At 31.7% G+C, this 25,602-nt stretch overlaps 1 protein-coding gene across 1 annotated transcript in view; it reads right to left on the bottom strand.

Moving 5' to 3' along the window:
• Positions 1-25,602, bottom strand: part of Erbb4 (erb-b2 receptor tyrosine kinase 4) — a 681,070-nt gene that overhangs the window by 208,656 nt on the left and 446,812 nt on the right. Inside the window, exon 17 of the mRNA XM_076866449.2 lies at positions 2,954-3,086. Within this exon, the coding sequence (XP_076722564.1) occupies positions 2,954-3,086 (133 nt within the window). The remainder of the gene's footprint in view (positions 1-2,953; positions 3,087-25,602) is intronic.

Below are 25,602 nucleotides of genomic sequence, written 5' to 3'. Positions count from 1 at the left end.
TAGAACAAACATACGAAAAATTATCAATAAATTTAGGTTATTTTCTAATAGGTTGATAACTAATCTGGTTATAATTACATTCAAGTTGCATTTAAAAAGACTCAGAAAACAAAATCACTAAATTTGTTCAATGTGAAAAAAAATCTCCAGCAGAGATTTCCCTTCACTTGAAGACAACTGCATTAGAGGGAGTTGTTTGATAGATGTGGATACACACCATGTGTATGATGAGTCACTTTACTGAATCACTTTTAAATATTACATACAAAAGTGATATGAAATCATGCAAAATTGGGAAGGGAGTTCCAGTATTTTGAACTAGCTAAAATATATATTAGATATATATATCTTGACATATAACATGCAATAATTTCTTATTTTGAAAAATGCAGAGTTCTACCTGAGATAGTCTATACATTGTTTATAATTGCTAAGTTACAAATGTATTGTCACTTAAAATTTTATACAAATTTATTTTTCTAGAAATTTGAATATCATTCCTTTAAAAGGAGCATATTTTCATTTTATGAGTCAGCAGTGATATGGTAGAAAGAGCACTGAGTTTAAATTTAGAGGACTGTACATCAGTGCCACTACTCACAGACTTAAAAGGCAATTTATTTCTTTTGGACCCTCATTTCCCACCTGTTAAATAGGTATAGCAATAATCAAGTGAGAGGGCTGCTAATGGATGAAATGGGAAAGTACTGTGGAATATTCTGGAACATTTCCTGACATGTTATAGGCACTGAATCTATCATTCTTCAAGGGATAGGATCATGTCTCATTAATACATTTTTTAATCAAATAACCTACCAAACATCAAGCTAAAAAAACTGGGCTTTGAAAAAGTATCTTTTTAACTTTTATGCATATAATAGAAGAAAAAAAATCTAGAGAAAAATGATCTTGGAAAGCATATCAATTTTAAGTATATTCCAACAATATATTATCCTTTCAAAACCTTTCCATTTTGTTGGAAAGTTCTAGCTTCGGCATTTAAGGATTCAAATTGATCCTCTTAAAAATTTCTCTTCTTTTTAGATAGTTGTCAAAAATTACAATAACTTATTTTACTGAGAGAAAGATGGGAAATGCTACAATTACTTAATCAGCAAATGTACAATAATTTGGTCCAAAACAATAAATTTCTTTCTTTTCTTTTTCTTTTTTTTTATTTTTTATTTTTGTGGTGCTGGAAATGGAACCCAGGGCCTTGTGCATGTGAGGCAAGTACTCTACCAACTGAGCTATATCCCTAGCCCCAAAACAATAAATTTCTTTACAAAATAAAATCCATTATAAAACAATACACATGTGCTGATTTAGCAAGGAGATGACAACTTGAAGGAGAATCTTAGCACTAGCACTGCATTAAAAAAAAAATAAAGCAATACAACTTTGGCATAATAATTGAAACTTCTTACACATGGTTAAGAGACTTTCTCTTCTATTTATTTGACACCTAAATATCCACTTCTGTTAGAAGTCTTAAGTTCCTTTCCAACTGTCTTACTTTACTTTTCAGAATTCTCTTACCAATTGCCCCAAGCTGCCCATGAGGGGGACTTCTGCCTGCCTGTAGTCTCTAGTTAACTTGAAACACATATAACATATGTGTTGTTTCCTACCTTTCATTCACATATACATAGTTGAAAGTAATCAAGTGATCTGTAAATATCCAGTTAATATACACATTACTACTATGTCATCTCACGTACATACTTGACTATCTTTATCTTGCTTAAATAAGTGCATTGAGGAGAAAGCTTATTCCAGTTTAGAAAACTCCAATCCTTAGAAAGTGTTATCTTGAACATAGCTGTAGTTTCCTGAATCTTTCATATTATTCTCCTATCTAGTTTCAACTTCTGAAGGAAAAGAGCTAAGATTAAAATCATTAGCAGCATGCAAAAGGTATATAAGAATGAATATTCCCAGCCAGGTGCAGTGGTGCACACATGTAATCCCAGCAGCTCAGGAGGCTGAGGCAGGAGGATTGTAAGTTCAAAGCCAGCCTCAGCAATGGCGAGGTGTTAAGCAACTCAGTGAGACCCTGTCTCGAAATAAAAAACAAAATAGGCTGGGGATGTGGCTTAGTGGTTGAGTGCCCCTGAGTTCAATCCCTGGTACCTCCCCCCATACCCCCTCCCCCCAAAAAAAGAATGTATTTTGTTATTCCTATGTTAAGAGGAAAAGCCAGACTGCTACATTGACAATAAGAAAGAAAACAAATCTAGGGTAGCTTGTTTCCAAACAAAATTGCTTCAAATTGTTTAGGCAGGCACTGCTATGGGGATCTGGAGAAAGATATCGGTGGAGCTGAGAATGGTCTGGTGTTTCTCCTGCCCCACTACCCTGTACAGTGAAGGTCTGCATGCTAGAAAATTCAGTGTGGCAATGTGAAGGAAATTATAATTTATGGATAGTTTTCATATTCACAGCAGGCATAATATTAAATGCATATCATAAATTGTTTTGTAAGTTCTGCGATTACATCACTAAGCTTTACCCTGATACTTCAATCTTTCATCGCTGGAATATGAGATCTTTGGTTACCAATTTAAGATGCTAATTATAGGACACGTATAGAAAAACTATATACTTTCAAATGTATTCCTATTTCTGCCACTGATAGATACTTTCTATCTCCTCTATTGAGATATTTTCTACCCATATCTTGCTAATGGCAACCACTATCCCCAAAACCTGATCTGTCTTTTCCCCAATGCCATACATCCTGGATCGCTGACATCTAAGCTTTTCAAATCATGAATCTACTTTGACTACTGCTACTATTTACTATGATTCTTGTTCAGCTTTGAGTATAAAAAAAGTCACCAGGAAACTGAACAGAACATTCACTTGCATTTAAAAAACTGAGTAACATCCAAGTCTCTAAAATGCTATTGCAAATCTCCAAACATGTGAAGAGAAATAATGAACACCCCACCTCTGTTTCCAGGAATCTTCTCAAGGCTCTTTTCTTTTTGATGCTCTTCCTTCTAACATAAACTGCAAAGGTCAGACCTACGATGACCAGGATGAAGAGACCTCCAATGACTCCAGCAGCAATTAGGGGAGTTCTGCCAACCAGAATGAAAAAAAAAAATACACATGAAGAAAGAAAAAAAAACAGAAGAATAGGAAAGATATGTCGTGCAAGACATTATCCACATTGCATAAATTTGGTCAATTAGAGGAAATGCAAAAAAAAAAAAAAAAAAAGAAATAAAAATGCACTAGTGCTTAAAAAAATCTTTTCTCAAGGCAAAACAGTGTTTTTGTTTTGTTTTGCTTATAAGTAACAAACCATGCACATACAACTAATCTTTGGGGATAAGCAGCCACAACATACCATTTCATGAAAAAATGTAAAATTTGGTAACAATGTAGGAGATATGCTAAGATGTTAGTATGGGAACATTTTAAACTATTTTAGTTTCACTATTATCCACGAATAAATGGAAAATGAATTTTCATATTATCATTGTGGTATATAATTTTATTTTCAGCATTTTCTATAAAGCAAGCTGTCAACAGTGGCACTACTGACTTTTTGGGCTAAATAATAGCTTGCCATGGGCACTATTCTTGCATTTTAGGAGGTTTCGTCCCAAGTCTCTGTCTACTAGATGCTGTAACACCCATCCTCCAGTAACAATAATGTCTCTTGACATTGTCAAATATCTGCCAACATCAATCCTAATAGAGTACTGCTTCTCCAAAGCAAAAATGAGTAGTGCAGAGGCATGTGAATCCCCATAACTCTGAAGTAAGAGGGTACTGATATGACCGGTTGTTATTACTGAAAGTGTAATTTGAAACTTTGATAAGGACAACTCAGAATAATGGGTAGGAGAAACCAAAAAGGGTCACACATTTTCAGTGTGATGATGACGGAGTATGTAGCATATGTAGTATAAGCAAGTGTTTCCAAGCATCCTATGTTCACAAAAGAGATCTGCACATTAAATATCACAAAAATATAAACAATTACCAAGGAGGCATTCAGATAAGACTAGAAATTTTTGTTCTTAAAATGTTTTTCTAATGTGTTTTTAGCAAAGATACAATTTTGAAGCTGAACACTTGTTACTGTTCTCTAAGGTAAATTATTTCCTTGTTTGAAGAGTAATATTCATGTTTTTTTAACATCTTGTTCTAGAATAAAGCAGTCTTGAAATATATTCATTTCCTATACCATAGCAAAACACATAGAGGTTATCTAAAGAATATGTGACTACGAAACCTTTATAGATATCAAAACAAAAAAGAATTCCCTGTATGCTTATAGTTTCTAAAGTATTTTATACCATATATTCCTATTTTAGAAGAACCTATTCTACATAGTTTCATTCTCTTAGAAAAAAATTACTTACACATGCAAAATAAACTTTGGTTCAAAAATGGATCAGAAACAATGATAGTAGATGATTCTAAATAAAACCTTGGAATTCTAAAGAAATCTTGAGACAAAAATCTGTGTAACTACTTCTATAAATGAAGTCATGTCTTCTAAAGATTATGGCTGTTATATTGTCAAATAAAACTGCTGAAAATCTAAAAAAGTAGTTCATCCTAACAGTTGTTTCTTGACAACTCAAAGTACTAAAGCATACTGAAATGTTGCTATAATTCAACTAGATTTTCCTAAATCAGATTTTCTAAAGTTATAAAAATCTATGCTGGGAAAATTAAACTGTAGTATAGACACAAACTCATTCTTGTGAAATATTTTTTGTGTATAACACTGAATTTTTGGACATGCCACATAAATATGTTCTTCAGAAAATATTTCAGATTTTTGACCAAAGGCATAATTTTAAGCACAAGTGCCTAATGTATTCTTGAAAAGATATTACTGCATAAAGAGCTGTAATTTTTTTGTTCTTTAACCCCCTTTTTGGCAAAGAATTTCTGAATAATCAAGAATAGTGTCCAATATTTTCTTAACTGTAGATTTAGATCAAACTCTAAACTCTCTGCTTATTTATTTTGTAAAGGAATATTTATATGTATTTATGAGAATATATGTGTGTATATATGTATATATATGTATATACAACACATATATATGTCAGTGTCAATGTCACAGTAAATCTTTAAACATGTTCTAACATGATTCTTTGTTTGTTGAGTGTTTTTTAAGGATAACTTCCAATAGAACAAACAAGTAATTTCTGTTTTTCTAGTTAATATTTACCTTCAATACTTTTTCACAGTAGTTTCTTTGTTTGATTTATATTTCTTTACTGTTTTCTCTCACCACTCTGTGAAAATGGTAGAGCTACAAACAACCTGAAGAAATGAAGAATTTCACTTCTGTATCTAAAGATCAAACATGAATATCTAGTTGAAAATTCACAGAGGCCAACTTCTTCATATTCTCACATAATTTTTTTTTTCTCTTGGAAAAAATAGTTAACCACAAAGAAGCAGGCAGTAAAATCAAGGAGGAGGATATTCATTCAGTAGGGCAAGTTCTCTACTTCTCTAGTAAGTGATTGTGATAAGAAAAGGGATTGATCCAGATTAAGATTTGACAGACATAACAAGTAGACATGAAGCCCATTCTGGATTGGGATGGTTTGGACAAAGCAGCTATAGAGGAGGATAATTTGAGAAGTCCGAATATGCATAATTAAACAGATGGGGTGAATATTTGTTGCCATAGGAAGACATAAACTATAAACTGAGAATATGGGTTATAGAATAGTTGGATCTTAATATGGGAAAAATTAGGCATATATCTGTATTTGTGCTTATCGATATGGATCTAGGTTAATATCAAATAAAACACTAAGTAGTAGTTGTGGATAGTGTGAATATGATGCACTTATTTTTGTGTATTTATGTAGTGTATTTATTAATTTTCTATAATTTATATTTCTTTGGGAATAAAAGTTCACTCAATTTGAGAAAAATCCAGGAAAATCTAAATCATGATCTAAAAGTTTAGTCTTGTAACAAGGGCATATTATTTATAGTTTTCTCAAATATTTACTTGAATATTTTTTTTTCAGTTAAGATTTCCTTTTGCTCTTCCCTGTCCACTTTTACCATAAGCATTCATCTGCATATATTTTCTATGTATTATAGCCTAATGTACCCAATAAATTTAATTACCATATGCTTCTTACAATTAATATTACGTTCCCTAAGCCAAGCTAATCTGAAAAAGTTGATCCTATTTAAACATTTTTTATTCCCATGAATTTTGAGAATACATTGATATTTACAGATGTTGAGTAGAGGCCTACTTTTCTTTCTCCTCTTTTACTCCACGTGCAAATGTTTAACTCTTCATGAGGACCTAAGATAAAGAGCTACCCTAAGATAAAGAGTCTTTCAATAGCTGTACATCTGTCCTATTAGCCTATTGCTATTCCTGAGAGTTTTTCTCCTGTATATGAGTCAGAAGAACCTCCAAGTGTCTCAGATACTAGTGAGATCAGAGGAGTTAAATAATAAGGAACCTGGATTTACTCTAATCGTTTATATAGAAGAATTGGTGTTTGGTTGTTGGTTTGTCTTTGGCTGTCCATTAAAAATGATTGGCACCCCCTACAGTATAAAAAATAGGATAATTAGTGTCAAGTTTAAGCTTAGACTAAAGAGATGTTCTCAATCAATGGTTTACCTTATTCTGTGATTTGGAAAGAGTAAAATGAGATCAATATTGTCCCACCATTTAAGGAACTAATATCACAAGGATTGTGAATCATAAATGAACTTTGCTAATCTATTTAAGACATGTAATTTAATTTCAAAAACAAAAAAATGTGTAATATTCTAGTTCCTTGAATGCTATTACCTTATAAAAAGCAGTATCTTCAAACTATATGATTCACTTAAGGGACACATTGTTATCATTTGTTACTGTATTTGAACTATGTTGTTCATGTCAATGAGGAATATAAGATGTGAGAAGATACAATGATAAGTCATTTTAATAAAAAATCCAAATTGGTTCCTTCATTGAACTTTTTCCTTGCAGATACCAGACCACAAAATAGTATACTGAAGTCAATATTATTTATGATTAAAACTCAAAGCATTCTTCAAAAATATTTTGCTATACCCTTCCAAATGTATGTTAGTAGATGGCTATCCTATCCAGCATTGCTGTTCGTTTTAATTTGTAAAACAAGTATTTTCACTAATAGTGAATAATTGCCAATAATGCTAAATGTATGAGATTTTTTAAAAAAAAAATGGTAATGCAAATCCATCACCAAATAATTGACTAATTACATTTATGGCTTTTTCTTCATTTTTGAATACAGAATAATCTTCGATTTAAGATAAAGGAAATAGTTTGTAGTCCTATTGTAAACTGTTGGTATATAATTTGCAACCAATGGTATTGATTTTAAATGAGAAATTTCCACTTTACAAAGCTCATGTTACTAAATAACTTGAACACTGGTCTTCAGAATTCATTGAATTCTGTTTCAGTTAAACCTTTTCTGCCTATAAATAAATAGTGAGTCAGATTTAGAGCTGCATCACTATTTGTTTATAGGCAGTAAAGGTTTAACTGAAAATGGGTGTGTGTGTGTGTATCTTTTATTGTATGTGGGAGATAAAGGCAAACAAAAACAACGGGCTAGTCCGATACATTCGGAATAGGATTTTTTTAAACATAAATTTTCATACCATAAACTTTGCAGGTCTCAAAAAAGGTTAAAATATTGTAACATTTTTCTTTAGTGTTAACTTCATACTCTGTATGATTTTTTCATACTCTGTATGATTGCAGCAGAAAGACACTTTGGATTCAGAGATTTCTAAATTTCCATCATTAGAATTTACCATCATTATTTGTGTTTCTTGCTTATGATCTAATTCAGCTTAAATACAAACCTATTAATTCTTCACCAAAACTAATGCAAGGAAAACATAGTAGGGGACTACCTAGTCTTTCATATACATGTGAGATCTGCTGAATTTAGAGCAAGTTTAGTACTATTATTAAATCAAATATTTTTAAGCTTAAATGAGTTGTATGTCCTATTTTGTCGAGGATAACCTTAGTTTATGCATTCAAAGCATTGAGGGTACATCTTTCACTATCAAAAGAGTTCCTTTGTGATCAATAAATCCATTTTTTACCCTACTGTTAGCCCAATGTAAAGGAATATTTTTCCTGGGATACCCTGAGATTAAAACACACACACACACACACACACACACACACACACACATGTCTTTAGTTATTTATGTTCAGATAGAAATACAAAGACATGTGTGTGTGTGCGTGTGTGCCCAAACATATACAATCATCCAAGAGTATCTTAATATTTATAGTAAATTTTACTTTTGGGGAAGGTAAATTCATTATTGTCTCTAATAAATATATATGCAGCTTAAATGTGTATTCCATAAATTGGGGTCAACTGTAATGGTTTTCTGTAAATTTATATTTGCTTTAAAAATATCATTGGGTAATATTGACTCTGACTCTTATCCTGTACTGCATCTTTCTTCTGAAAATCTTATAGTGATATAAGCAAAACCATGAGGCTTCCATGAACCAGAGGTAACATGGATCTTCAAGGACATATTGCATGTTTCCTAACTCACTCTTGCTTTAAGAAATACACAGTTGATTAAAAAAAAACAGTTTACATTTCATTGAAATACTTAGAATCCATCACAAATGTCAAATGAGTCAAAGAATACAACTTTGAAAATATGAACTATTTAATATTTAATTAATTATGGAAGCATTTTGAACATAGCAAAAATTTCTCTTCAAAAACAAAGAGCCCCTGCCAACAGGTTCTCCTGGGTTTTATAGTGCATGTAGGGTTATCCACTTCATTTTTAATCAGAAATAATGAAAAAGATGAAAATGTCAAAAGCTTTCATGCTGTAATAGAAATTATTCTCTTTCACAGAAAGAAACCAAAAATTTATTTGGTACTATGTGCTACCTTTAAACTTAAATAATTTAGATAGAACATAGATTTTTCATTCTAATAAATGTCAATAGTTGTATGTTTTATAGTTAAAATTTTCCTTTTACATGCAATGTATAGTTTCACTATAACTATTCAGCATAGATCTTATAATGCCATACTAAAAATCAAGGGGAAAAATGCAGAAAAGTTAAGATATTTGGATAAGATCAAATATGAGGGCTGCGGTACAGTGCTTGCCTAGCACGCACGAGGTGCTGGGTTCGATCCTCAGCACCACATAAATATAAATAAATAAAATAAAGGTATTATGTTTAACTACAACTAAAAATATTTTAAGAAGATCAAATATGAATAGTAGTTAATAGGAACACAGTATGTCTTGAATTCTCAAACACATTAAGTTTCATATATGTTGTGTTGTCTCTGTTTCTAAAGATGTTTCATTAGAATTGTTTGACGGAGTAACAATAACAATAATGTTATTATTTACTAATAACATTAGTCAGATATATTCATTTATTGGATTCACTATATATTCACCTCACTATATATATTTAAAGATAAAGAATACAAAATGTGCCTCAATTTATTTAGGGGTTCTCATTGGTCCTTTGATTTAATATTTAGTTATGTCTTACTATTTTAAGTATCTTCTACATTTTCTCTGTTGCTGTATTCATTAGGTTGCTATATTCATTATTACTTAAGATTACTAAATCCTTTATATTCTTGGGTATAAAGATTAGATGTGGCATTGTTCTTTTAGTTTCATTTTATTTTATTTTCTTAGTGAAGACACAGCTGAAAGGAATTTTTTTTTTAACATAAAACACTGGTTTTCCTTTAAGAAAGGAATGACAAGCAATATATATCACCTGTGACACTGCCTACTTCACTGCCATTCCGTTCAGTCTTCCCTAAAACAGTTCAGATTTGAAACAGGAGACCTTGAAACACTAAGAAATGTTGAAATCCCCAGAAGGCATTTAAGGGTTTTTGCCTAGGGCAAGGAGAGCTACATTAAAAGATTTATTTTTCTTTTTTTATTCTCTTGCAAATTGTGCTTATTCTGACCCAGAATTCTATCTGCTCTATAAATATGACACAATTTTTCCTTTTTGAGCCAATGAAAATTATCTGGGTCAGATTCAGAGGTTGACATCAGTTGACAGTTTTTACTTGATGAGACACAGGGTATTATAGTGTCTCCATCCTTTGATTAGGACCAAGATTCTTCTATTCCATTTAAATATGACCAGAAGTACAAGTGTTTAAGCAAAAGACATACATTTTACACCCCTCTTCCTAAGGGAATATTTGAATATTTTTGACTTGTCTTCACGTGTTAATTTTTTTCCATAGTTTGACATGTGAATGTCAGATTTCATTCAATAAGTGTTACAAAATTATTTCAGTAGAGTTATTACCATTACACCAATATGTAATATAATATTATTCTTTATTTCTAGAATTAGTTCCTAAGAAAAATTTCTGATAGTTTCAGAGCAATTACTTTCTTCTCCTTAGAGGCAATATTTAAACCTACACTAGGGTGTTTTTTTTTTCCCCATAATGTTCGAAAAAGTACATAAATTTATACTTGTGAATTTGAGGTAAATATTCTCGTGCTTAAAGATACCATCCTCAGAATAAACACAAGTTACCTATGAATTTTTATTGCTATGATTTTGTACCTGTAAAGTGCTGAAATGGATTAAACCAGAAAGCACTTTTCTTTTAACAAGAGTTTTTAAGAATTCAGATGAATTTTTGGTTTCACTGTCAATAACTATCATACAATATCATAAACATCTACTTAATAATCACAAATAGCCATGTTAATATGGTTTTTGTAATTGTATATATACTGCTATATATCTCTATCTATCTATCCATCTATCTATCTATCTATCTATATTTTTTAAGTAATGGCTGTTCTCTTTACATACAATCCTGTATATAAAGGGACTTTTATTTTGCTTTTACTATACTTTGGATTACCAAATTCCTGTCTCATTTTTTTTCAAATACTTTCAAAGGGGGAGTAAGGAATTGTTCTAAAGTAATATCACATCTCTTTATTCAGATGATGTGTTTTCTCTTTACTTTTCCCTCCTGACAGCCTTGTTTCCTGCAGAGGAGACCTCCAGTGGCCTCAATCCATACTTAATAGTTGGATGAACTGAGAAGGGGGTTTCCTCCTATTTCTCTGTCATCCATTTGTAGGAGACCGCAGGACTCAATCACTACATTCTTCACTTCTCTACTAACACTCCCTGATTTATCAACCATTTATATAGTGATAAGCAAGCATATTCAGAGCTTAAATGCAAAATAATAATACTTTTGTTTTTACAAGTTCATGTATGTCTTTCAAGTGATAAAATTGTCATAGACATCTTCATATTTTTTCTGATGAATTTTTTTTTTTCTAGTTCATGAAAAGAAGCACTAAATTCAGAGTTGCCACATGGATAAACAACTGAATGAGTAGTTTACTTCTACAAACATTTACTACTTTTTATCTTAAATCAACCCTTAAAAGGACATAAATCCTACAACAATTTCAGAGGCTCCTATATATTTTTAAACAATAAAACATAACTCTAAAACATCTCTAATGAAAAGAAAATATGAAGTTATTTACCTACTGCTTCTCTGAACTAATGCTAACTTGTGTTGAACAGTTTTTTTATTCCTGATTTCTTGGGAAGTGAATAATAATTTGCTCCTAAAAGCAGTGAAACTGATTTTTAGACAGGTTGTTTTGTTTTGCTTGGCTTCTGTGGTTTGGTGTGTTCTTTACCCCAAAGCTTTCACTGTGCCAAATCCCCTGGTTGACTAACCTAACCGCTATTCTTAATATTCTGCCTCCTGACAAACTCCAACCTACTGAGTTTTAAAAAATTAAATAACTTCTTGAGTCTCTCTGTATCTAGCTCTGAACATACAACAAATTGCTGGACAATGAGAGGAAAGCAAATATCTCAGGAGGAATTCTGGGAAAGCTCAGGGAGGGCAGATGGAGCCACCCTCCACCTCTGTCCTTGGATGGAACACCTGGACTAGCTGCCTGTAATACCTTCAAAGCAGAAAGAACAAGAAATTGACATAGATTCAGGTTTGGATGTCACAGAACAATGGATCTCATGATAGGAGCTTCCCCACTTCTGGACTTTTATTATGCAAAAGAATAACAGAAAGTACTTTTTGAAGCTGTTTTTACTACCGATTTTTGTTTGTTTGTTTCAACTTATAGCCAAATAACATCCTAATTAAGAGCATTTGTGAAAAAAATTTTCCACTTTCCCCTTTTGTTTCTCGCTTTTAACCATGAAATGCATTATCTCAAGGTTTCTGGGTTTTTAAAAACAAAAAATTGAAAAGAGTAGCTCTTCTCTTTGTAGCTAACATTTAATAGCCCTGGTGCTTCCAATATATTTGCTTCATTTTCACACTATCTTGGTCATTAGCCTAGGCCTTATCTATGTCAGTCTTGAATGAATGCTTTAGGGAAGGACTTTGAGGTGGGAGAAAATGTCCTATACTTTCGTAAGTAACACTAAATAGAAGTCTGTAAAGTTTCCTCAGGTATACAGTTTTTGATCTGTGGAATTTTAATATGTTGTAATGGACAGCATCATAATTCTTATTCATTTCCAAATACTAATAGGATTCAAAATAGTAAGATGTTTCTCTAATTTATGTAACTTAGGCAGATATATATTGGATTATTAATTTAAAAATTCTTTACTAATATTTAGCTTGGCAAACTCTACATATCAATTTTTTCTAATTTTAGGTCCATGTTAGGTTGGAAGTAAACCAAGGGAAAAAATAAGGGGGTAAGAATGTTTCTGTCTACTTTGTTTAAAAATTCTCCACAGAAGACTTGGAGAAAAGACAAACAAACCCTCCTTCACAAAAGCATTTGGTCATTGCACCCAACTTTAAATAATGTTTTTAATGTGGAATGGATTGCTCTTTATATTATTAGGGGAGGATTATTGTGACCGGATTCACAAAGTCACATTCATAGCATCTAATAACAATGTTTAGTAATATAACTTTTCTTAAACTTATATAAACACCCAACCCCTAATTAGAACACATTTCTAATTATGGGGAAACCTATTTTTTTTTTCCAAAAGCGAATGCCTAGAAGATGTTATAATTCTGCAGATGCTCTGAATACAGATTCACAGCCTCCAGATAATGTAAAAGAAAAAAAATCCAACCTAAGCCAATTCAAACAACATTAAAATAATATAATACCAATACAACTTCATAATTTGCCTGAAACCATTTCATTTACATGCAAAAGAAATCATGACTACTAAGAAAAAAAACCCACATCTACATGAAACATTCTATTCCTAGCTAGAATATTAATTTTTCAATCTGTTCTTTGTCTATTATTTTTCTATTATTGAATTCTATTATATGTACCATTAAGATTCAGCTCTGTGTGATGCTATGGATTGCTATGGGCATCTAGGATAAGATATTTCAAGATTTCTTTGTTTCATAAATGGTCATTAAGGAAATAATGTAAGTGTGATATGGAGTAAACATAGTATTTTCTTTTAAATTTCCTGACTGATTTTTATATTTTCTTCTTCTCTGCCTTTTAATCTTTCAGATTACATATCTTTATAATTCCATCAAGACTATTATCTAGACAAATGGCTCCTCTTTACTTATTGTCATGCCAGTCATGCAAAGTATCAGTTTTTCTTAGAGCAAATAAAAAGGAGAGCAAGAGATAACAATTGATGGGCTCTGATTTCACCCTCTGGCACTGAGTTAGTTTCTGGAGAACATTGCCATGTCTTCTTGGTTATATTTTAAGATCACAAAGTTTATTAGTACTAACTATTTGCAAATAACCAAAACCAAATGCAAATAATATAATATTGTTATACATTGGGCACATCTTGCAAAAATCATGTCCCCTGTCGTTAAGTAAAAATGTCTGGGCATAGTAATTCAAAAGATCCAGAGACAGAAAGAAAGATGTGACCCTCAAACTATCTAGTCTTAGTATTTCTTATAAGGATTAGGCTTGCTATTACTAAATTTTATTCTTATAAATCATTCTTAATTATCATTTTAATTATTATTTATCAAAATAACATAGAATCAAAGTCATACTGCCAATTATTAAAATATTAAGGATATCTATATGAATTGTTGACCATGTATAACTACTTAAAATCAAACAATAAATTTATAAACTTTGAAAGAGGATGAGTTAAACTTCTTTATCCTCCAAGTCCTATCTGTGGCATGATTAGCAGCACATAAATGAAATTAAAAACTCATTAGAATACATTTCTAAATCATGCAGTCCTCAGCAACTATTGGTGATAAAATTGCAGCCATATTTTGATGGAATTGAAAGAAAGTGACCTGTTGTAAAATTACATGATTTATAACAAGACTATAATATATTATTTTTAACTCAAGCATTATAACTTCTATAATTTTACTGTACTTCCTATTATACTTTTTAAATAGCAATTAATAAATCTTAAGAATAAAATGGAATACTTTTCACGTACCTTTACAGAGCCAAAATATACTTTATATTGTCAGATACACACATATATATGCTATTTATTTCATAACTTACAAAAGGCATAAAAGTAGGAATACCCTATCTTTCAATAGAGGATTGGTGGTACACTGATACTATTGGTGGTACACTGATATTATTCGACTATAGAAAGAAGGAGCTTTATTTACTGATTGGGAAGGCTGTCCATAATGTATAATTAAGTGAGTAAAGTAAGTTTCTGAATGATGTGAGGATTATGGTTTGTATAAATGAAACTTCTTATTACTATATATAGATAAATGTGCAGAGGCACTGACATACTGATACACACACTTGAATTTAATACTCTGAGAAAATATCACTTTTGTAATTTAAAATTTCATTTTAAAATATATTACAGTATTTAATCTTTAAAAAAATAGGAAGAAGAGGAAAATACCCCAAAATATAACTGATGAACTTTAATCATAAGGAGGTTTAATTTTACCTTTATTTGTTCTGGGCTTTAAAGAAAGGCACATGGGACAAATTAGCTAAGACAAGAATCACCTAGTTATAGCAGTATACTCAGAAGCCAAAGAAAAATTATTTGTAAGGGATTGTCCATCATATTCCTTACTTGAGAACATTTAAAAAAATTAAAATAGGAATTTCTTTTCACCATTTATTGCTTTACCAATATTCTGTACCTGCACAATTGCACAATTGATGATGTTTGCAGTAATGGTGTAATTTAGAGTAATTGTTATATATCAGCTTTTCGCAATTAACACTACAGGTATTGAAATCTGTTAATTTCTCAGAACACATACAAAGTGCTGTTAGATTCTGATTATATATTTAACAGTCTTCTAATTTAATGAGTTCAGAGTCACTGATAGCTAACTACAACCTGTTATTTTCCATTGAAAAATAAAATAGGAGAATTTCAAGTTGGGTTCATGTAAGGTAACACAGTACAAATTATTGATGATTTGCAAATTAAAGTCAGAACATTGTAAATATGAAAGTTAGCACAGTTTATATTTGAAGTTTATTTTCCAGACCATCCCTCTCGTCATACATGCACACTAAGAAATACCTTCTTCCCTTGTTTTAAAATGACTTTAGCTCTAACTTCAGATGAAATATAGAATGTTAAGAACCCCCCCCCCCAAGCCTTTCAATGGCAGCTAAGCATCCCTCTGCAGCTTTTCTCTCCTCTACTTACTTAATTTCTACTGATAAAACAGTAAGAGAGGGGGCATATCAAGCTAAGCCTTTCATTTTTGCTTTGCCTCTGATTTCCTCTAGGTTTTTCAAGAAACAGCTATGATGATAATATCTTCCTTCTTTTCATTCCTAAACTTTCACACTGTATTAGATTTTCCAAAACACATTCAAATATCATCCTTCTTCAAAATATCTTCCTCTGATATTGTTCCATCTCCAACTACTTCTCTTTCTCCTCTGATTCACATTTAAATTTCACAAGAGTTTGACACTTGGCTCTCTGTATTTTCATACTTCCTATTTAGTTCTGCCACATGTTTGTATATCTTTTTACTAAATTTTCCAATTAGCATCACTTAAATGTGTCAAAGTAACCACATAATCAAAATATCTAATCTCAACTCAGGACATATTTGCCACCCGCTACTATGTCACATCTTGGTTAATTTTACTCCCATCCATTCATTTGCAATTCAAAAACCCAGGCATAGTTATTCCTTTTTCTTCTCCTAATTATTTCACATGCAGTTAAGCATCAAGACTAGCAATCAATTTTTAGTTTGAAAAGTTTGTTGAATCTTCCCACTTCTCTCCATCCTTCCCAATGCTTTGCTTATTCATCTCCAGTAGTCACATCTACCCATTCTCATTGACAATACCAAATATTTACATTACCGGTAATATCACCTCTATAATATTGATTAAAGTGCTTTACTTTCAGAGTAGCAGCATTTTAATTTTCAGTTCACCTTCCCCAGTATCTCTACTCCAACCATCTTTTATCTACTGACCCTATTATGTTTTGATTGTATACTGGTCTCCCTCACATGCCAACTTTTCCTCATTTCTAAATTTATTTTTATGACTCTTTGCTAAAATTCATTTCCCATACAAATCATATATTATATGTCCCTGATTCTTCTCCCTTTTTTGAGTTACTCATATGGTAAAATTTTGATCATGGTTAAAACCAAATGTCCAAGTAGCCACCCTTACATCTAAATAATCTTAACGCTCAATAAAACACAATCCTTCATTTTAATCTATGACTACACCTCTCAAATGTTCCCTTAGCACTGCCTAGCAATACTACCATGCTTCTAGGATGATGTCCCTTTCCAAAGTAGTTCAATGGATTACTTCAAATCTTCTCTTTGAATTTCCAGTATTGCTTCTCCCACTCTGTTCTAAGTAATGATCTCATTAAAAAGGAGGCTATGAATTTTCCCATTTTCACACCATCAAGTCTCCTATCTACCTACATTTTCACCACTTTACTGTGAACTTCTTCCAGTTATAATGGAGGTGTGATTCTGCACTACTTTTTATGCCCCACTTCTCTACCTGTGTACTAAAAATTTTGCCTGGAGATGTCATTGTCTTTTGAAATATAGACTTTCTTTCTTTTGAATCATTTCCATCAGCTTATAATAATACACCTGACAGACCTTTATTAGAATGATTTTAGAATACTACAAACAAACCTCTAGCTAAATATAAGAAACTTTGGGGTGGGGGGAAGGAACACAACCCTGGACAAGTAACAAAAATTGGTACTTTGGTTCTGTCATCTGTCCTTTCTTTTCTGATAGTCAGAATAATTTTGGTATCCATTCTGGGTCTTGAAACTGGGATATGGACTCTAGAAGTTGAAGTGCTGAATTTAAATAAAGAATTAGATTTGGAAATAGATCTTACTTTGTTTATTTTTTAAAAAAATTCCTGAACAAGTAAACTTTTTATGGTAAAGGTTTTGTTGCTGTTTTATTTTTACTCTACTAAAAGTTACTATAATTATTCTATAAATGACTCAAGCATATGGAATGCTTTACTCTGAACAGAGGAACAGAATGCTATAAAAATTGCAAGGGCTACAAGCACTCAGAGTTTATTAGAGGTGGGTTTCCCTTTCCTTATCATTCATTCTTTAGTGCTGAGTTACTGTGAAATAACAATGAAATTAAACCACTTTAGGTTTGAGAGTGGATGGTAACTGAGAATAAAATCACTGTGAGGGAATTTCGCTGGTAAATCAAAGTGCTCCGTGTTAATTAGCTTCTGCTAACATACGTAGTATGCAAAAATAATTGTATGTTTATGAAAGAATGATTAGTTAGGGAATGTGCTGAGGTAATAAGAAAAAAGCATGAAGAGAGCAATTTGAGCTAATATCTACACATCATTTTATGTAACCACATCACAGAAGGGGGTCCCAGTAAATTAGATTCCTTTAGTTAAATAGGAAATATGAAAAAAAGTGATACTTACTTAGGGCCTAATACAATGTAGGCCTAAACTAAATTAATTTTGACTCCCTTCTTAATATATGACAAGCATAAAAACAGAAACTTTTATGTACACTTAAATCTTTCTGATTAAATATTATTCATTTATGGCATACAGAAATTGAAACAATTATTATCAATATTGCCTACAAAATATAATTTTAAGAGGGTCTGTACAATATAATTCCAATTCAATAATTTTTTATTTTAATATAGACAAGAGCAAGAATTCTAATGCAAACCCTAATTATCATATTTTTAAGTTTATAAAGTCTGGGTGCATATACAAATACAAAGGTATACACAAAGGGTTCAAGAAAAGAGATGCTTTTCCTTGAACTCATCCCATTTGTAACCTAGTGAAGCTGATGAATATAAAGACCCTGTGTCAATACATGAAAGCATTCACTCCACTGTTCTTATGGTAGGTCAAAACATTAACAAAACTGACCATTAAATCATAATTTCATGATGATTACGCTACAGCAGGGGTTTCCAACAGATAAATTAAAAAAGCTATGTAAGTAACTTAACACATCCTTGAAGGCATATTCAAAAAAAGTAAAAATATCTAAAATTTTGTTTTTTAACCCATTATTTCCAAATTATTAATACATCAACATGTAATCAAATAACAAATTATTAATGAAATGTTTTACTTCTTTCTTTCACATTATGTCTTCAGAATCTATGTACTTTTGATCACTGTAGAATATTTTAACTTGTTTTAATTGCATTGAAAATGCTTAATAGACCACATGTGACTACTGGTTATGTGTTAGACAATGCAGGTCTGGAGCAGTCTTAGCGAAAACTCACCAGTCAAATGATTTAATGGAAAGAGTAGAAATGATGTTAACTTGGGTCTTTTTAATCAGAATTATAATTGTGAGGTCTTATTCACAAAACAAGTAATGACCACATGGAGCCAACATGGATACATTGACCTTGCCTCATAGTATAGACAAAGACTGTGGTTTTAGTTCTAAGATGTTATATTAATGATGGCTTCAAGATTTTAGGAAGCCAAGAACAGAATAAATTATTTGAAGATAGCATGACCAATTTCTCACTTAAACATAGAGGGGTTCTCATATGATATGAGACACAGAAAATAATTAAATTCTTCACAGGACAAGAAAAAATTAAAAGGAAACCAATGGAAATATTTAAGTTGCCATAGTAGGTGGTATAGCAGGCAGAGTGGAAGATGGCTCCCAGTATTACAGTCAATTTCTCTCACTTCTAAACACTCATCTGGGTGTCGATGTGGAACAACTTCACTGATGTAATGAAGGCCTCAATAACTCAACAGAGGGAAACACCTTGTATGGGTATGATCTAATCATAGGAGCCTTCAAGTCTGGTTCTAGAGGTCAAAAAAAAAAAAAAAAAAAAGAAAAGAAATTCTAAGAAGGAGCTGGCATATTATTTCTGGCTTCAAAGTTGAAGATATACTCATGACAAGGAGTCCAAATGGTCAAGTTGCTGAACACAACCCTGAAATTTTACCTATAGAACTGTGTTGTTGCTTTTTAAGTTGCTATATTTGTGGTAGTTTACACAGGAATAGGAATCTTTTACAGCAATTTAGTGGTTCCTTTACTGAATTACAAAGTTTTACTTTTTAAATCATTACTATTTTAGTTTTCAAAAATATACTCTAGGTCTATGAAATTTTGCTTTGCAAAATAGTTTGGGAGCAAATTCTGAGAGCAGACATGCTAATTCACTAATATCTTTTTTTTTTTTTTTTTTAGAGTGAGAGAGAGTGAGAAAGAGGGAGAGAGAGAGAGAATTTTAATATTTATCTTTTAGTATTTGGCGGACACAACATCTTTGTCTGTATGTGGTGCTGAGGATCGAACCCGGGCCGTACGCATGCCAGGCGAGCGCGCTACCACTTGAGCCACATCCCCAGCCCCCACTAATATCTTAATATGTGTCTAAGAACTGAATGCTAGAAGTAAGTATAAGATCAAAAATATATGCTATATTTTAATACAATTTTTTTACATATGCAACTTTAACACATATCACTTGTTTAGCATAGTTATTGTTTAGTCCTTTGAAAAATGTGAGGTAATTTATTTTTATTAGGAATTGTCTTGGTTATTTTGCTACATCTGGTATTTTTTAACTTCCCATACTATCAAAGCATCATTATATATAACATTGACAGAAATGTTTGCAAAGTGTTTATATTTTTACTTGGTGAAAATTTAGATGAATCTTACTTGAAAAGATAATTGTTAAAAATTAAACATTATAAAACAGAAATTACTATATCTAATTTTCTAAAAATCATAATTAAAAATCCTGAGTAATATTAATAACATACTGAAATTATATTTTATAAGGAAAAAATGCCAATGGTCAAAACTTGGAATAGAATATGAAAAGCACTTGAAAACTGTGAATATCTATATAAAGAAAAGAGTAAAGGCTTCAGGGCTATCTTATTCTTTTTGATTTTATTTTAAATAACGGACACTAGATAGTCAATAATTGATTTCAGTGAAGCTTAAGGTGTTTTTGAGATAATAAGTTACAGGTAGTCCTGAGATTTTTCCAAATTAATGATAATAAATTAAGAAAATAATAATTATAAAAATTATAATTTCTACATCATAAAAAGATGCTCATGGGACACACTGAAGTACAGGAATTCAACCTAGTTTCTTTCTTCTGAATTTTGCTTTCAATTTTAACTAGTATAATAAAAATCTTACCAATTTAATTATGGCATCTTTAGATTTTATATTTTAGTCCCCAATTCAATGATCATAAAAACCTCTATGTATGGATTATTTTAGTCACATTTGACAGTGAGCTTGAGTATAACATTAATGTTTCTAGGATTTCAAATGCTTTAGTATAAAGTATGAGTATTTTTATATCAATGCAAAAACCACTTGGACAACCTTGGGATACTAAATACCTCCCTTTAAAGTAACCACTTGAACTCAATGAATTAACAATGACTGAGCTGTGAAGCTTTGCTCTTCTCTCATAATTCCCTGACAATTTTGGAATTTTATGGGTGCTGGGAAGTGTGGGTCAAAATCATCTGGAAAGGGAGAGATTCACATGGTCTCCTTCACCTTTCGAACTCTAATAATTCAAAAGTAAATTTAATATAGAGAATGTGGGAACAGACTTATAATAAAAAGGCTGTGCACTTTTATTTATTGGACTTAAGGATCATAATACAACTGCCACTCATCTAAGGTAACCATCTAGGGGAGAATTTGACCATTTGATTTGGACATAAATTATGAACTACATTCCTTGAGGGCAAAACAAACAAAGAAAAATAATTGTGCCATTTGTGAAAGTGGTGCCAAGAATGTCACATCATCATTCTCATATTTCACACATGGGTCACACTGATAAAGGATAAACTGTTATGTGACCTCTTGGGTAATAACCACTATACCATAAGTAAAAGAGTGGCACAGGCATTAAAATGTGACAAAGATATAAAATATTTCAAGCAGTAGTGCATAGCAGAGTTAGAGTTAAACTGAGTTCAATTACCATACTTCATATTTTGAAGCACCTAGAATAATTGAATTGGAACAAAGAAGCCAGATAAAAATGCTAAAACAAATATCTAGACATTTTAATAGATTCTTTCATAAATTAGAAAAAATTCTTAGTTCACATTTTTTTTTAATGCTAACTAACATGCAGAAATGCTTTGCCCTCTAATAGAGCCTTTGCCTATTGAGATTAAGAAACTTAGTTCTTTCTGGAACAAGGGACGAGGACTTTAAAAAGCTTTGGACATATATACTTGACAATCCAAAATAGAATAGAATAGAATAGAATATTTTGTTTTATTAAAGTCTACATGAAAATAGCACATGGACAAGCTAAATTAAATGGCATACAAAAAATAATAAAAATATTGTACATGTTACTTAAAAGATACTTGAAGGAAAGCCATCAAAAGTAGGGAGGTATGGATGGGAAAAAAGCTGATCAAAGTAAAATCTATCTTTACACTTTTAATTCAAATCAGAAGGTTAAGGAGAGGTTCTAAAGTATCAGGTACTATTTTCATTGTAGGTAACATATTCTGGGAGACTACAGGCAAAAAAAAAAAAAAAAAAAAATTCTATTCTGTCCTATCCAATTTTCCTGGAAGAAATTCCAGCAGCAGCCTGTAAGGTAAATGGAGTGTGGAAAACCAATTCACAAATTGCAGGCTTGGGAAAGAATAACACTGCTTAGAAAATGGAAGTCGATCAAGACTGGAAACATTTCACCTGTTTTCATTTAAATCTTTAAAATTTTTTCCCCTGCTGATATAGGAAAGTGAATACAGTATAATGGGGCAGTAGGTAGTATGAACTCAAAATATCTCAAAATAGCCAAATTGTCATGCTCCATGTAATTTTCTGTGACTCAAAGAAGCTAGGCATTTGGATAATCTTCCAGTTAAAATGTGGTTCATGAAACTTAAAACACTTAATTTCAATCGTGGCTCCCCCCCTCCATATTATGTAATATTCACTTTAATCAATTAAGAAAGAGCTATTTTAAAAACTATAATGGAATTTAAAAGTGGAAAATGACTTGATATCTTAGTAGATTAGTACCCTGTTTTCAGTGAACTGCACACACACCCATCACAGAGGGGTAAATATCCCCTGCAACATTAAGGATCTGAAAAAAGATACCTCTTATTCTCATTAGTTACCCAATCTGTGTTAAAATGCTCCATGGTCTTAGGCTTTTCCAAAGAGGCTAAATCCTTCATGTAAATTCCAAACTGTTTTATAAACAGTCTGTGACAAGTCAATTAATTCTGGCAAGTCATTATCATTGAAGAATAGAGTTGCATTGCTTTAAAGCTAAGTTCAAAGCATAGATTTACTTTACCACCTCTTCTAGACCCTTGTGAGAGACACAACTTCTCCCTACAAGCCTCTCTTCAGCCGGCCATCTGCTCCACCCCAGGAGAAGCCTGCCTTGGTTCCTGACCTGATCACCAAGGTCTGAGTGAATGTGCATCTGCTGGACTTAAAGCCAAGATTTGAGACTTTTGAACTTAGTACTCAGAGGGAATGTCTGTCATTAGCCTATCATGATTAAGCATGTTTGCAGTGCTTAAAATTAATCTAGAATTGTTTGCTGTGAATTAATTAATCTGGACTTGTTTGCTGTGAATTAATTGTCTATTGCAGTGCCTAGCATTAAGAATGGTCATTTTCTTGATTAAGAACCTATAGAATGAAATTGTATTGAGTGATTTGAGTGAATAAAGCATTAAAAAGGGCAGAAACACATGAACATTCTTTATTTCTCCCCCTCAACTGCATACGTTGCAAGTTTGCCCCTCGCGACATTATGCCATCTTATGACCTGTGGTCATCAGTACCAGTAGCTCTCATAATGACCAAGGTTCTCAGGGAAAAGGCAGAAATGTCCTCCCTTCCTTCAAGAAGTCTATCAGAAGGGTAGTACCACACATAAAAGGTCCCCAGCCTTGAGAGACTTCCCTCTTTCACCTCTGGGAGGCATGTTCTTCCATTCCCAAAGTTTGAGAATCTTTGATCCATAGAAAAATAATATAATGACACTTACTTAGCAATTTCTATGAACCAGGCACTGCTCTATGGGCACACTGAATCTTCTCAAGCAATTGGTGAATTTTACTAATACCATCCTTTCACACATGAAAAAAAGAAAAAAGTGACGCTCTGATAGCTCAAGGAATTTGCCCACAGTCAGCTGAAAAGCTAGAGCTCAGCTCTGAACTCAGAGCATCTGATTCCAGAGACAGCATACTTCACCACCATACTATATTCTCTCACTTGTCCACTGGTATAATTATAAGAAATTATATTTGGAAACACTCTTCGATATGACAGGGCAGTGACTGAACCAATGTCTCAAAGAAGAAAAGTTATTTAATGAACATAGGAGCCATCCAAGACAGACCTGGGCTCATAAAAATGCACTTTAGACTATTTTTCCCCCTCCCTATCCTTTTCCTTCACTTCCACTTTCTTTCATCTTTTTTTTCCCTAATTTTAACCTTAACTATACAAATCAGTCTTGATTATACCCATGTGCCAAAGTGACACAATTGCATACATCCATTCACTCTAATACTTTTCTTTGAGGATTTTAATGTCTCTATTTACTTCACTAAAAAAAAAAAGGAATGTCTTGTATTTGATCACTTTAAATTTGAAAAACATTTAAAGATAATGGTGTCTGAATGAAAAAACACAACTGTTTCATTTTGAGAAATTCACTGACCTCTAAACTTATATATTTCTGTACTTTTATGTTATACTTTGACACAAGAGTTTAGGCATACTTCATCCAAAATTCTCATTTGCCTATTGCATTTTACCTTTACTTTTCTCTTTTGCAAATAGATGTAATTAATTTGTTTCACAAAACTGATAATATAGTCTATATTATATTACATATAATACAATAATATGAAAGCTATACTGCATCATATGTAATATAATAATATATAAAATAGCAAAGTTATTCTTAGGAAATATTTTATGAGATGTTTTAAAACTAAGGTTTGTTGAAGTATAGAGTAAAATTCAGCCTTTCTATCATTTATATATGGTAAAATATTCAGTTCTAAAGTTTTTGACAAGCACTTTTGCTTGTGCAACCAGTACCAAAATCAAGATACAGATTATTCCATTATCCCTGCAAATTTCTTTTTGCTCTTCTGTAGTTAAAGTCATCCCCCAACCTCTAGCCCCTGGCAACAATGATTGATTTTTCTGTCCTGATAGTTTTGACTCTTCCTGAATGCCAAATAAAAGCAATCATTCAGTATGTATTCTTTACAGTTTGGCTTCTTTTATTTAGCATAATGTATTTGAGATCCATCTATGTAATGTATAGCAGTAGTCTATTCCTTTTTATTACTTAATAGTGTTAAAATGGAAGTATATGCCATAAATGAAGAACATTTAAAATTTTTCTAGTTTTTGGTCCTCATGATTAAAACCACTATAAGCATTCACATATAGATTTTTGTATGAACATGAGTAAAATATTTTGTTGTATGATAATTCTAGTTGTACTTTTACCGATACAAAATATTTTTATATTGCCTTTTTCATAGTAATTCTACTACCTAGAGAATATACCAACTGGTTCAAAATAGTGTAAAATCAGAAATTGAATTCAAATTATATAACAAACATAAACATTGGTCAATTTAGCAAATCCCTTGTTTAAAATATTTCTTTTTGTATTTACATAATAAAATCTGAACATATTCTGTTAAAGTTCTAGAATAATAAGTAAAATTGTTTTTAAATTGTATATAATTGTTCATTAGGACTCAAGTCATAGTAAATGAAGAAAAAAGAGTTAAGAAATGTGGCTGGAAAAGAAAAGTGTTTTAAGTATCTGTCACAACTTACTAAATTAATATATAATTATAACTTTAATCTGACTGGTTAGTATTTTTTTTATCCATGATAACTGGGAAAGGATTTGAGTGATAAAATGGAAACATGGTAGATGTTACCTAGCATGTTGTGGTAAAGTGGAATGGCCCGTCCATGGGTAGTAAATGCAGTCATGACTAGTGGGACCGTTACACCTGCAGGCAATT

Source organism: Callospermophilus lateralis, chromosome 9 (genome assembly GCF_048772815.1).
Source record: "Callospermophilus lateralis isolate mCalLat2 chromosome 9, mCalLat2.hap1, whole genome shotgun sequence".
Classification (NCBI taxonomy): domain Eukaryota; kingdom Metazoa; phylum Chordata; class Mammalia; order Rodentia; family Sciuridae; genus Callospermophilus; species Callospermophilus lateralis.
Note: the sequence above shows the minus strand (reverse complement) of the source record. Positions and strands in the feature narration are given on the sequence as shown.